The sequence below is a fragment of the Trichomonas vaginalis genome, chromosome III, assembly GCF_026262505.1.
Source record: "Trichomonas vaginalis G3 chromosome III, whole genome shotgun sequence".
Classification (NCBI taxonomy): Eukaryota; Parabasalia; order Trichomonadida; family Trichomonadidae; genus Trichomonas; species Trichomonas vaginalis.
The window spans coordinates 23,784,733-23,799,750 of NC_067205.1; the positions used below are offsets into that span (position 1 = coordinate 23,784,733).

Consider the following 15,018-nt stretch of genomic DNA (forward strand, 5'->3'; position numbering starts at 1 on the left):
CATCACGTGGGAAAATTACGAAGAAGAATTATATAAAGTGGAACCATTCACTCAAGATTCATTTTATTCAGCATTAACTCAAGAAACTATATCAGATAGTGATTATCAAATATATCTCAATGATGCTAAAAATTTTAAGAATAGATTAGAATATTTTATTCATTATTGCAATAAAGATGTTGAAATTATGATTGATCCAATCGATAAAATTATTGAAGAAACATTTGTTTATAAAATTGACACGCTTCATAATCTTTCTTTACCATCGAATGCTTCAATGATTCGTTACGCTTTAGCATATAAAGACTTTAATCCTAATGAAAAATATCCTGAGGAAGAGATAGAATCAGGTTTTGAATTAACGAAAAAGTATTGGAAATATAAAATTGAATCATCTAAGAAACAAGATGAAAAAGCAGAAAGGGATACTAAAAATAATGTTTCAATGGATGATTTTCAATACTATCACGATTTAATCCTTTCATCTAAATGCAAAATGTGTGGTAAAGCGTTTACATATGCAAATAAACCAACATTGGATAGAATCGATAATGAAAAACCACATACCAAAGAAAATTGTCAGTTAATGTGTTGTTATTGTAATGTCGTAAAATCAAATAAAGATGAAGATGTTCAACGTTTAAGAATCAATTTAAGAAATTATGCATTAAAAAATAATTTACCAATGACTTTAGATTCAGTTGAAGCTTATCACATTCTCCGTAATGGAATTACTGGTGGTCTATCAAATGTTCAACATAGAGTAAATCTTAAAGGAATCACGCACATTAATAAACTTTCATATAATCCAGAAACTAAAACTGTATCAAATGAGGACACCACCAACATTATGACTCATTTCGTTGGTGTTGATTTTAATTCATTATATCCTTCATCATTTTCATCTAATCCTCATGATTTCATTCAATATACTGACCATAAAATGTATATGCCGGGAAGATTGAATGGTGTTATCATTTGTGATATAGCAACAAAGAAAGCAAAAGCACTGGGAATTATTAGAAAGAAAAATACTTTATTCGTGGCTGAAGTAAAGGGTCACATTGATGAAAAATACATTAATGATTACATAAACTTTTTACCGATAATAAGAAACTTAGATATTATCACAGATGAAAAACAATTGGTGGTTTTATGTATAATTACATGAAATCAAACAATCTACCAGTTGACCAGAAACAGAGGAAATTAACTCAGTTAGCATCAACACACAACCAATATCAACCATTTTCTTCTTATTATCTTTGGTATCTAATCGACAGATTTCATTTTATCATTGATGATATTCAATCAATTTTAACATTTACTAAAAACACTTGCTTTAATGAATTTGCGAATGAATTTATGAACGAAAGACAAAAGGCTGAATTAGAAGGAAATAAAGGAAAAAGTTTATTTTGCAAGATTTCACTTAATGGATCATATGGTTATGATGCAATGAATACACAAAATTACACAAAGACTAAAATAATGAATGCACAGAAGGCACGCGTTGCATGTATGTCAAATAAGTTTAAAAACATAAGAGAAATAGGAGAGGATACGTATCAACTGATGCTCAAAGATAGATTTTATAGATGTGATTCATGTTTACAAGAGGCATTCTTCACTTTAGATAACGCTAAATACTGGTATTTGGTTTTCATTTATGATTTTATGTATAAATGCATGAATGTTAATCGGTTTCATTTCATTGAAGGTGATACTGATTCATCTTATTGGGCAATCGCTGGCGACCCAAATCTTCCTAACACTCAAGCATTTCAAGCGATTGTAACCGATAAACAATTTTATGATAAAAACATTTTCAAATTCGCACCTTTTGATTTCTTCTGTTTTGATGAGAAATTTAAACCTAAATTAAAGAATAAAGCTGAAGAAAAAGCGCATGAGAAGAAGTTATTGGGTTTAGCAATTGAGAAACAAGGTGATAACATGGTTGCTTTATGCCCCAAGTGTTATACATCATTCAACGGTTCAATTGATGGAAGTGATTTTAAAAAGATTGCACAAAAAATGAAAGGTGTTAGTTTACGACAAAATAAACAATTTACACCTAAAAATTATTTGGATATAATAAATGATAAAGTGATATTTGATGGTCAGAATATTAATTTACAACTTAAAAACGGGTCAATGACTCGCTTAACAATTGGTAAGACTGCATTAACAGGAGCACACACTAAGGCTGTATGTTGTGAAAATGGATGTTGTATGCCATTTATTTAATACAATTTAAAATTTTATTTTTAATGAAATGCCACAGAAGAGACAAAAGGAACCGTTAATAATGGTTTTGATTCTTGATCAAAGAGGTGGGCGCCCTTAAAACACTTATTTTATTTTTATATAAATGGATAATGTACATTTAAAAATTTTAATTGATGATTTAGTACTTAATCAAAATTTTCTTACTTATTATGAATTAAAATCATATCTCCAAAAATATGATGAAAATATAACGGGCGATGATATGGATTATTATTATCATTATTATAAAAATGAAATTTTGAAATATCATGATAAAATAATTTCTAAAATTAAAGACAAAATTAAAAATAATGAATATGCAAAGGGAAAAACTAAATCACAACTTAAACAATTGAAAGATTTCAAAAATAAAGTATTAACAGAAGAAGATATTGATGAATTATATAATTTATATAATCCTGAGCTGCAAAAAACAAAGGTGCAAAACGCCCAGGTCATTCAGACCATAAATGAAGCACAAGCTTTAATTTATGATTCATTAGTTAAACCATATTCAGCCCGACTTTTAAATGAAGATCAACTTTTGGAATTCATCCTTCAACATAAACTCGAAGCGGGAAAGTATATCAAACCTTTATATACAGCATATTTAAAACAAATGAATAGAATACATCCAGAATTAATGAAAGGGGGAATGAAATCCAAAATCAAAGCAGATAAAATTAAACCACTTGCAATACCAAAACCTCCAACGACAGTACCTCCTCCTTCAGTTAATCCTTCATCATTCACTTTATTATATCCATTTCAAACATTAAAGAAGCAAAAAGATTTTAAAAAGGATTTCAAGATATTAAATAAACCAATTGACCCAAAAATTCAACCGTTAAAGGAAAAATTTAGTCGCCCTTCATTTGCACCATATCCATATTCATACGAAATCGATCATTTAGAATATTCAAAAGGAAACGTTACTTATTTATTCGCCATTAACATTAACACTAGATATTTATATTGCATTCCGGTGAAAGGGAAAACAGAACAGGAAACAAGAAGAGTTATACAATACTTATTAGATCATGAAAGAGTAGATAATATAAGGGGTGATGGTGATAAAGGATTTCAGGCAGCTATGGCTCATTATTTCCCACAAATTAATTTTTACTTTTCATCTTCTCCATATACGTTTCATAATAAAATAGTTGATGCGGTAATGAGAACTCTTAGAGATACGTTAGGAGTTAACGGTCAGATATACTGGGATGGAAATCATGACTCCATCATACAACAGTTAGTATATTATTACAATAATACATGGCATAGAACTATAAACATGAAACCAGTGGAAATGAAAAATGATATTTCAAAAGAATGGGAATATATTAGAAAGCAAATGGAAAGGTTAAATGATGTTAAACGTGAACAAATTAATTCGGGGCTCATGAATTTTAAACAAGGGGATAAAGTTTTGATTCATCTCGATTATGGAAAAACTGATAAATCAATGACAAAAAGAAGACGAAGATTTGACACAATAGCTGAATTTGTTAGATATATTAACGGTAATGTATTAGTTGAGGTTAACAATAAATTAATAGAAATTCCGATTTATTTTATTACTCCATTATATTTAAATAATATTTAATTTTTTTATTTCGTAAGAAATGAGTGACAACGAAGCAGCCAAGAGTCCGGACAATGAATATAAAAAGAAACTAAACAAAATTAAATCAAAAATATGCTATTACAAAAAGAAGCCGCAATGTGGTGTGGCTGAAAACGATAAAGAGAGGAAAGAAATAATCGAAAAATTAGAAACTTACCGTTCAATCCTTAAACTGGGTGAAGCAAAAATAAAAGAATTTAATAAAATAAATAAATTGATTGGAAGAGATGAATTTAATAAAGATGAATTTTTAAACTCAATCCAAATTTAATTTTTTCAGTGCTACCATGTTACCATGTGCTACCAGGTCAATTAACTTCTCTGAAAAATGATGACAACATGACATTTTGACAACAACATAGGAGGAAGGTATTTATGAATTATTTTTGAAGAACTGAAGGTGCTACCATGTTACCATGTGCTACCAGGTCAATTAACTTCTCTGAAAAATGATGACAACATGACATTTTGACAACATCACTGGAGGAAGGCATTTATGAATTATTTTTGAAGAACTGAAGGTGCTACCATGTTACCATGTGCTACCAGGTCAATTAACTTCTCTGAAAAATGATGACAACATGACATTTTGACAACAACATAGGAGGAAGGTATTTATGAATTATTTTTGAAGAACTGAAGGTGCTACCATGTTACCATGTGCTACCAGGTCAATTAACTTCTCTGAAAAATGATGACAACATGACATTTTGACAACAACATAGGAGGAAGGCATTTATGAATTATTTTTGAAGAACTGAAGGTGCTACCATGTTACCATGTGCTACCAGGTCAATTAACTTCTCTGAAAAATGATGACAACATGACATTTTGACAACAACATAGGAGGAAGGTATTTATGAATTATTTTTGAAGAACTGAAGGTGCTACCATGTTACCATGTGCTACCAGGTCAATTAACTTCTCTGAAAAATGATGACAACATGACATTTTGACAACATCACTGGAGGAAGGCATTTATGAATTATTTTTGAAGAACTGAAGGTGCTACCATGTTACCATGTGCTACCAGGTCAATTAACTTCTCTGAAAAATGATGACAACATGACATTTTGACAACATCACTGGAGGAAGGCATTTATGAATTATTTTTGAAGAACTGAAGGTGCTACCATGTTACCATGTGCTACCAGGTCAATTAACTTCTCTGAAAAATGATGACAACATGACATTTTGACAACAACATAGGAGGAAGGCATTTATGAATTATTTTTGAAGAACTGAAGGTGCTACCATGTTACCATGTGCTACCAGGTCAATTAACTTCTCTGAAAAATGATGACAACATGACATTTTGACAACAGTTCAGGAAATATGATGCAGCCCAAAAATAAAGTTAGTTTTAAAATTATTTTTATTTTTTTATTCCTATATAAATGACAGCAACAAACAACAACAGCAACTATATCGTTTCTGATGAAAAAGTTATTGATTCATTAGTTGAGGAATTAGTTGTGGCAGAAACTAAAACCCTCAACGAAAGAATTGGTGAAAACATGATTGATTTACATAACTACCTCAAACATGATGGAGGAAGAGGAAGGAAAACTGGTATGGCTTTATTAGTAAATAAAATTTCGAATTTAACGGTTATAGATGTTGATATTAATAAATCGTACAATGATGAACTTAAAGAAACAGTTAGAAAAGACATTTTATCAAAACTTTCGGATAAAGATGTTATCGTTAAAACCGCTTCAGGAGGTCTTCACATTTATTGCAACACTAATTTCTTCTATGCAGTTTCGAACAGAATGATTAAATGTTATTCCTGCAATGATTATGATATTGATATCATGACTTCTATGGATGATTCAAAGCGTTCATTAGTGGTTATGGCTGATTCAAGAGTTCGCATGAATGCAACAGAACCAATCAATACATACTCATTCATTCGTGGAAGTTATGACTCAACATTAACTAGAACAGTGAATGATATATTAAATGATTTGAATATTAAGGTAAAAGTTGAACAGAAGAATGAAGAAATAAAGAGTATAATGAATGAAAACAAAGATGTAAACATTGACGATAAACTTGCCCAGAGCATAGTTGATGGCATCTGTGATTTTGAAGTACATAATGACGGTGGAAACATGAATTTAGAAAAAGAAATAACATTATTCACACTGTTTCAAGCAATTAATTCGTTACCTAATCATTTCATTAATGAAGCATACGATAACGTTTATAACTTCTGCAGTTTAACAGAAAATGCAAAAAGTAATTTGAAAAAGCACGTAGTAGATATGCACATTTAATGACTTCTCCATTTGTTTTGGTGAAGATTCTAAAACTATATCAAAGGAATATTATATGATGAATATGTTTTGCCTTTATTACGTAAGCCAAAAATAACATTTGATATCAAACTTGATGACTCGTTTTGATAACAGATATTAGACGCAAGGCTGAAAATCATCAGTATAAAAACAGTTCTGAAGTAATTGAGGATTTATCACGTGTAATCCATTTTGTAGATTGTGGAAATAAATACTTCATTCAAAAGGACTATAATATCCACGACAAAATGAATCAAATATCATTCGTTCTTCAATCAAACATGAAAGAGTCACTCAAAATGATTAAATTATTTAAAGAAGAAGGTAAAACAATAACAGCATGGGATGTACTATTAAATCAATTGTCTTCATTAACAGTTAAGGGTGTTTGCTTTAAATCTGATTCCCCAGATGTTTTCTCAACGTTTCAAGGTTATAAATACAACATTCCGAAAAGCCTGATTACTCAAAAATTGAGATGTTTATGAATTTCATTAAAGAAGCCATTTGTGATAATAACGATGAAGTGTATAAATACCTTCTCGGCTGGATTGCATCAATGATTCAACATCCTGGAATCAAGAATGAAACAGCAATTATTTTGAAAGGACTTCAGGGAACAGGTAAAAACAGATTTACAGATATTATTTCTGAACTTCTTCGCTGGTTATTCATGTAAAAACATTACCGAAATAGGTGAGCTAACGGGTAATTTCAATTCAGTAGTTGAGAATAAAATGTTTCTTGACTTAATGAACTCAAGAATGTAGGTGAAGATAGACTCGCAAACTTCAACGCTTTGAAATCAATTATTACGGATAATGAGATTAGAATTAATGAAAAGAATCAACCCAGAAGAACAGCACAAAACGTTGCAAACTTCATTTTGGTAACTAATAACGTTTACCCTGTCAAAATTGAAGTTGGAGACAGAAGATATGTAGTTTTAAGAATTAATGGTAAATTCAAGGGTCAATTTGATTACTTCAAGAATTTAATGAATTCATGCACTAAGAATTTATGATAATTTACTGACGTATTTTATCAATTACGACCTTTCATCATTTAATGTACGAATCATTCCGATGACTGAAGCCAAACAAGATTTAATTGAATTATCAACAAATCCTTTAGATGTATGGATAAATACACATTATGATGAATTGTGTGCAGGTATGACATGTAAAAATGCTTTATTCTGCAAACCATCAGACATGAAAGCAAGAATTCCAAATGAGTATTAAGGATAAATGTGATAGGAAACATAGAAAATAGACGATAAACAAACATGGTGTTATGTTTTGAAAGAAGAAATGAAAGGATTATATAAACAGGTTGAACCAAACGATAATGAGGATTCATTTACTGACGATGAAATACCTGTAAATGAAGCTTTATAAAGTATGATTTGAATTTATTTTTGCCTTCCTCCTATGTTGTTGTCAAAATGTCATGTTGTCATCATTTTTCAGAGAAGTTAATTGACCTGGTAGCACATGGTAACATGTAGCACCTTCAGTTCTTCAAAATAATTCATAAATGCCTTCCTCCTATTTGTTGTCAAAATGTCATGTTGTCATCATTTTTCAGAGAAGTTAATTGACCTGGTAGCACATGGTAACACTGGTAGCACCTTCAGTTCTTCAAAAAATAATTCATAAATGCCTTCCTCCTATGTTGTTGTCAAAATGTCATGTTGTCATCATTTTTCAGAGAAGTTAATTGACCTGGTAGCACATGGTAACATGGTAGCACCTTCAGTTCTTCAAAAATAATTCATAAATGCCTTCCTCCAGTGATGTTGTCAAAATGTCATGTTGTCATCATTTTTCAGAGAAGTTAATTGACCTGGTAGCAATGGTAACATGGTAGCACCTTCAGTCTTCAAAAATAATTCATAAATGCCTTCCTCCTGATGTTGTCAAAATGTCATGTTGTCATCATTTTTCAGAGAAGTTAATTGACCTGGTAGCACATGGTAACATGGTAGCACCTTCATTCTTCAAAAAAATTCATAAATGCCTTCCTCCAGTGATGTTGTCAAAATGTCATGTTGTCATCATTTTTCAGAGAAGTTAATTGACCTGGTAGCACATGGTAACATGGTAGCACCTTCATTCTTCAAAAATAATTCATAAATGCCTTCCTCCAGTGATGTTGTCAAAATGTCATGTTGTCATCATTTTTCAGAGAAGTTAATTGACCTGGTAGCACATGGTAACATGGTAGCACCTTCAGTTCTTCAAAAATAATTCATAAATGCCTTCCTCCTATGTTGTTGTCAAAATGTCATGTTGTCATCATTTTTCAGAGAAGTTAATTGACCTGGTAGCACATGGTAACATGGTAGCACCTTCAGTTCTTCAAAAATAATTCATAAATGCCTTCTCCAGTGATGTTGTCAAAATGTCATGTTGTCATCATTTTCAGAGAAGTTAATTGACCTGGTAGCACATGGTAACATGGTAGCACCTTCAGTTCTTCAAAATAATTCATAAATGCCTTCCTCCTATGTTGTTGTCAAAATGTCATGTTGTCATCATTTTTCAGAGAAGTTAATTGACCTGGTAGCACATGGTAACATGGTAGCACCTTCAGTTCTTCAAAAATAATTCATAAATACCTTCCTCCTATGTTGTTGTCAAAATGTCATGTTGTCATCATTTTTCAGAGAAGTTAATTGACCTGGTAGCACATGGTAACATGGTAGCACCTTCAGTTCTTCAAAAATAATTCATAAATGCCTTCCTCCAGTGATGTTGTCAAAATGTCATGTTGTCATCATTTTTCAGAGAAGTTAATTGACCTGGTAGCACATGGTAACATGGTAGCACCTTCAGTTCTTCAAAAATAATTCATAAATGCCTTCCTCCTATGTTGTTGTCAAAATGTCATGTTGTCATCATTTTTCAGAGAAGTTAATTGACCTGGTAGCACATGGTAACATGGTAGCACCTTCAGTTCTTCAAAAATAATTCATAAATGCCTTCCTCCTATGTTGTTGTCAAAATGTCATGTTGTCATCATTTTTCAGAGAAGTTAATTGACCTGGTAGCACATGGTAACATGGTAGCACCTTCAGTTCTTCAAAAATAATTCATAAATACCTTCCTCCTATGTTGTTGTCAAAATGTCATGTTGTCATCATTTTTCAGAGAAGTTAATTGACCTGGTAGCACATGGTAACATGGTAGCACCTTCAGTTCTTCAAAAATAATTCATAAATGCCTTCCTCCTATGTTGTTGTCAAAATGTCATGTTGTCATCATTTTTCAGAGAAGTTAATTGACCTGGTAGCACATGGTAACATGGTAGCACCTTCAGTTCTTCAAAAATAATTCATAAATGCCTTCCTCCAGTGATGTTGTCAAAATGTCATGTTGTCATCATTTTTCAGAGAAGTTAATTGACCTGGTAGCACATGGTAACATGGTAGCACCTTCAGTTCTTCAAAAATAATTCATAAATACCTTCCTCCTATGTTGTTGTCAAATGTCATGTTGTCATCATTTTTCAGAGAAGTTAATTGACCTGGTAGCACATGGTAACATGGTAGCACCTTCAGTTCTTCAAAAATAATTCATAAATGCCTTCCTCCTATGTTGTTGTCAAAATGTCATGTTGTCATCATTTTTCAGAGAAGTTAATTGACCTGGTAGCACATGGTAACATGTAGCACCTTCAGTTCTTCAAAAATAATTCATAAATGCCTTCCTCCTATGTTGTTGTCAAAATGTCATGTTGTCATCATTTTTCAGAGAAGTTAATTGACCTGGTAGCACATGGTAACATGGTAGCACCTTCAGTTCTTCAAAAATAATTCATAAATGCCTTCCTCCTATGTTGTTGTCAAAATGTCATGTTGTCATCATTTTTCAGAGAAGTTAATTGACCTGGTAGCACATGGTAACATGGTAGCACCTTCAGTTCTTCAAAAATAATTCATAAATGCCTTCCTCCAGTGATGTTTGTCAAAATGTCATGTTGTCATCATTTTTCAGAGAAGTTAATTGACCTGGTAGCACATGGTAACATGGTAGCACCTTCAGTTCTTCAAAAATAATTCATAAATGCCTTCCTCCTATGTTGTTGTCAAAATGTCATGTTGTCATCATTTTTCAGAGAAGTTAATTGACCTGGTAGCACATGGTAACATGGTAGCACCTTCAGTTCTTCAAAAATAATTCATAAATGCCTTCCTCCTATGTTGTTGTCAAAATGTCATGTTGTCATCATTTTTCAGAGAAGTTAATTGACCTGGTAGCACATGGTAACATGGTAGCACCTTCAGTTCTTCAAAAATAATTCATAAATGCCTTCCTCCTATGTTGTTGTCAAAATGTCATGTTGTCATCATTTTCAGAGAAGTTAATTGACCTGGTAGCACATGGTAACATGGTAGCACCTTCAGTTCTTCAAAAATAATTCATAAATGCCTTCCTCCTATGTTGTTGTCAAAATGTCATGTTGTCATCATTTTTCAGAGAAGTTAATTGACCTGGTACACATGGTAACATGGTAGCACCTTCAGTTCTTCAAAAATAATTCATAAATACCTTCCTCCTATGTTGTTGTCAAAATGTCATGTTGTCATCATTTTTCAGAGAAGTTAATTGACCTGGTAGCACATGGTAACATGGTAGCACCTTCAGTTCTTCAAAAATAATTCATAAATGCCTTCCTCCAGTGATGTTGTCAAAATGTCATGTTGTCATCATTTTTCAGAGAAGTTAATTGACCTGGTAGCACATGGTAACATGGTAGCACCTTCAGTTCTTCAAAAATAATTCATAAATGCCTTCCTCCAGTGATGTTGTCAAAATGTCATGTTGTCATCATTTTCAGAGAAGTTAATTGACCTGGTAGCACATGGTAACATGGTAGCACCTTCAGTTCTTCAAAAATAATTCATAAATACCTTCCTCCTATGTTGTTGTCAAAATGTCATGTTGTCATCATTTTTCAGAGAAGTTAATTGACCTGGTAGCACATGGTAACATGGTAGCACCTTCAGTTCTTCAAAAATAATTCATAAATGCCTTCCTCCTATGTTGTTGTCAAAATGTCATGTTGTCATCATTTTTCAGAGAAGTTAATTGACCTGGTAGCACATGGTAACATGGTAGCACCTTCAGTTCTTCAAAAATAATTCATAAATGCCTTCCTCCTATGTTGTTGTCAAAATGTCATGTTGTCATCATTTTTCAGAGAAGTTAATTGACCTGGTAGCACATGGTAACATGGTAGCACCTTCAGTTCTTCAAAAATAATTCATAAATACCTTCCTCCAGTGATGTTGTCAAAATGTCATGTTGTCATCATTTTCAGAGAAGTTAATTGACCTGGTAGCACATGGTAACATGGTAGCACCTTCAGTTCTTCAAAAATAATTCATAAATGCCTTCCTCCTATGTTGTTGTCAAAATGTCATGTTGTCATCATTTTTCAGAGAAGTTAATTGACCTGGTAGCACATGGTAACATGGTAGCACCTTCAGTTCTTCAAAAATAATTCATAAATACCTTCCTCCAGTGATGTTGTCAAAATGTCATGGTAGCACATGGTAACATGGTAGCACCTTCAGTTCTTCAAAAATAATTCATAAATGCCTTCCTCCTATGTTGTTGTCAAAATGTCATGTTGTCATCATTTTTCAGAGAAGTTAATTGACCTGGTAGCACTGAAATAAAATTTTGTTATCAGTTATTTTATCATCATTTTATTAAGTTCATCTTTAGTTAATAATTTGAATGGATTCACTAATGTTCCACCTTGAGTCACAACACTCGCCCCGGCTAATTGTGAAGAACCTGGGATAAGTACTCCATGAAATGATTTCATTGGTATCATTAATTTAGAAATAGTTGGCTTAATTAATTTTGTCATTTATGATAAAAATAAAATTGCATAATTTAAATTTTTTCTTTCTCATTTTCTCATTTTCTCACAATATTTTTGTACAAAACGACCCCAAACTTTTAACTTCTTTTCTGCAGTTTCTAATGCTATCTTAGCGAGTTCATATTCTCTAAATTCTCTCTTTAAATCTTCTTGTTCCCATTGGTCTAGTTCGTATGAAGAATCTCTATAACCATAACATATCTCACGTTCATGTTCTAATTGTTTTTCACACGTTTTTCTAACTTCTTCTTCAAACAAATGTTTAGCATTCTCTACTGTATCTTCGAGTTCTTCTTCATCTAATTTCTCATGAACTTTCTTGTCTATGGAGTCCATAATATCTTTGACATAAAATGCATACTTTACTGAGCACCATTCAGCAACAAAATGAACGAGGTCAGGATGTATGTAAATACCTTTGAATTCATTTATAACGCCCTTAGTAAGCTCATAAAATGCTTGTTTTGAGGTTGAGCCACTTTTGGCTCGACCGTATTCATTCATCCAAAACTCAAGAATTTCCCGCATTTTAGCACTATTGAGAAATCTGTTTAAATGGTTTAACTTTCCTGCTTCTCTTGCCATCTTTGTTGCATTAATGTAACCATCCTTGTCTCTACTTAAGACTTCAATACCATTATAAGTGCCTTTTGTGAATGTTTCACCATTAGATTTGTTCGTGAACGTTTTTGCTTCGACTGTCATTTCTGTTCTTACATACAAATAAAAAAATAAATGAAAATAATTTTAAAACTAACTTTATTTTTGGACTGCATCAAATTTCCAGTGATGTTGTCAAAATGTCATGTTGTCATCATTTTTCAGAGAAGTTAATTGACCTGGTAGCACATGGTAACATGGTAGCACCTTCAGTTCTTCAAAAATGTAAGACATTTACGAAACATTAACGTAAACATTAACGATAAAATATATTTCTGCAGTTCATCCGCTACTTCATTACCTAATTAATTACAGACATAAAATATATTTAGTTCATTCAATGAACTCTATACCATGCGAATATAGTCATAAATGGTGGCATATAATCTTTACCCAAGCCTGTTGGATTTGTTGTGAAAGTGTGTGAATGATTTCCTGTGGTTCCACAGAAAATACCCGCGTTTGAATCTACTGGGTCACTTGAAATATCATATCTATCCATTCCCTGTCTATCCGAACCTGCTGCAAGATTTCTATAACCTCTTTTTGTTATTGAATGTGAATGACTACCTGTTGTGTTTGTCGTTCCTGTATGAGTGTGCGGTGGAAGGTTTGCTTCTTTAATTTTCTTCGAACCTCCCGCCGTCTTTGAATATCTAGCACAGTATAAGAATTTGTTTACAATCTGCTTCCATTCACCAAAACCTAAAACACTTGCTGGATTTGTTGAGTTCATTGACGTATAAATAGAACCAACAGGATATAATGTTTGAAGTATTTCATTTTTCATGCTTGTAATCACATCATTTACTTCCGACTTCTTTGCATAATTTTCATCAACATATGTTTTATCCGCTTTAAGGTCTAAACATCCTGAAACCCATTCTGTATCAGCTTTAACTTTAAAAGTCTCCAATGTCCATTCATGATACCGTTCAACCTTTTCTTTAATTTCATTATCTTTTTCATCAACATAAACCAAATTTGCCTTCTTATTTAACTCACTATCCACATATGTTTTATCCACTTTCTTCATTATGTCATTTAGGAAACCTTCTATGAATTCCTCATTTAAATTAAATCTTCCAATCTTCAAAACTTTAGGAAATGCATTTAATGCGTAATATCTCTGTTCTTCTGGTGGAATTGATGTTATATCATCCGTTATTCCTTTAATTTTTGAATTCATAAATAAAATTTCTTTTATATTTGATATCACTGCACCACCTTTGCAAACGAATTCGAAATGGTCATTTTTCAATACTATCTCCAAATCTCATATTTCAACCTTTGCGTTTGTTCTGCGTCTTTGAATTATATGCATATATGGCGTATGTAACGGTTTGAAGGACCTGGGCGCTTTGCGCCTTAAGTTGCTGTGGTTGCTGTTGTTTAATCATTTATTATGATTTAAAAATAAATATTTAATCGCGTATCTCATCAGCTATTTTTTCTATTTGAAATTGCCATAATATTTCATTCATAAATTCTAAATCACAATCAAATAGGTCAGTTATTTCTAAATTTAATATTTGATAAATCTTTTGAATGAAGAATAAATGAATTCCCGGATAATTGAAACGGATATGATAAAGAAAATGTGTTTAAGTTGATGGATAAAAGTTTTGTATTGATGGGTAAGAGTTAGGGTCTAATGTTTGATGTGAAATCTCATTGGGTATTAACTTTATCACATTTGATTAAAATGAAATTGGAACCAGTGTCAGAATACAAAACATCCCCAACATCTTTTTCAAAATTTAATATCCCCAACAATGAACGAAGATGAGGAGTACAAAATTTAATTTTCAGCGGGAATTTAATAAGGTTATTTATTTCATCAAGTTCAAAAAGTTTATCAGGTTTTGATTTAAAATTTTCTTCATACCATACGATAAATGATTCATTTAAATAACTTAAAATCGTGTTAATATCCCATTTCGCTATCACATTATTTATATACATATCATACGTTTTTTCATGGTCATCTTAATAAATGATATATAATCTGAAGGGTCTAAAGAATGGGATTAAATTTACCACTCACAGAAACGAGAGTAACATTATAAATTCCGCTAACTGTTAAATTTAATTCACAGTTATTATTCGAAATAATATTGATAATTGACATTTTTTATTACGATTAAAAATATGGTAAAGCGTTATTTTCCGGTGATAAATAAAACTAGAATAAGATTACCTCAAGAATTCATAAATTCAACGAATAAGAAATTCATTCATGTTATAAATTTTAGT

At 31.7% G+C, this 15,018-nt stretch overlaps 2 protein-coding genes and 2 pseudogenes across 4 annotated transcripts, besides 1 other annotated feature; 2 read left to right on the forward strand and 2 right to left on the reverse strand.

Moving 5' to 3' along the window:
* Window positions 1–15,018: part of a mobile genetic element that runs on past both edges of the window.
* On the forward strand, window positions 1,168–2,230 carry TVAGG3_0752890 (DNA/RNA polymerases family; the record flags this gene model as incomplete). Its single annotated transcript, XM_051245317.1, has 1 exon — window positions 1,168–2,230. A coding segment is annotated over one exon (1,063 nt), but the record flags the coding sequence as incomplete, so codon positions are not given.
* Window positions 5,296–6,309, forward strand: TVAGG3_0752900 (annotated as a pseudogene). The gene has a single exon. A coding segment is annotated over exon 1 (1,014 nt).
* Window positions 12,130–12,807, reverse strand: TVAGG3_0752910 (uncharacterized protein; the record flags this gene model as incomplete). Its single annotated transcript, XM_051245318.1, has 1 exon — window positions 12,130–12,807. The coding sequence occupies one exon, from the start codon at window positions 12,805–12,807 to the stop codon at window positions 12,130–12,132; it is 678 nt and encodes a 225-aa protein (XP_051091905.1).
* TVAGG3_0752920 lies at window positions 13,100–14,162 on the reverse strand (annotated as a pseudogene). Its single transcript has one exon. A coding segment is annotated over exon 1 (1,063 nt).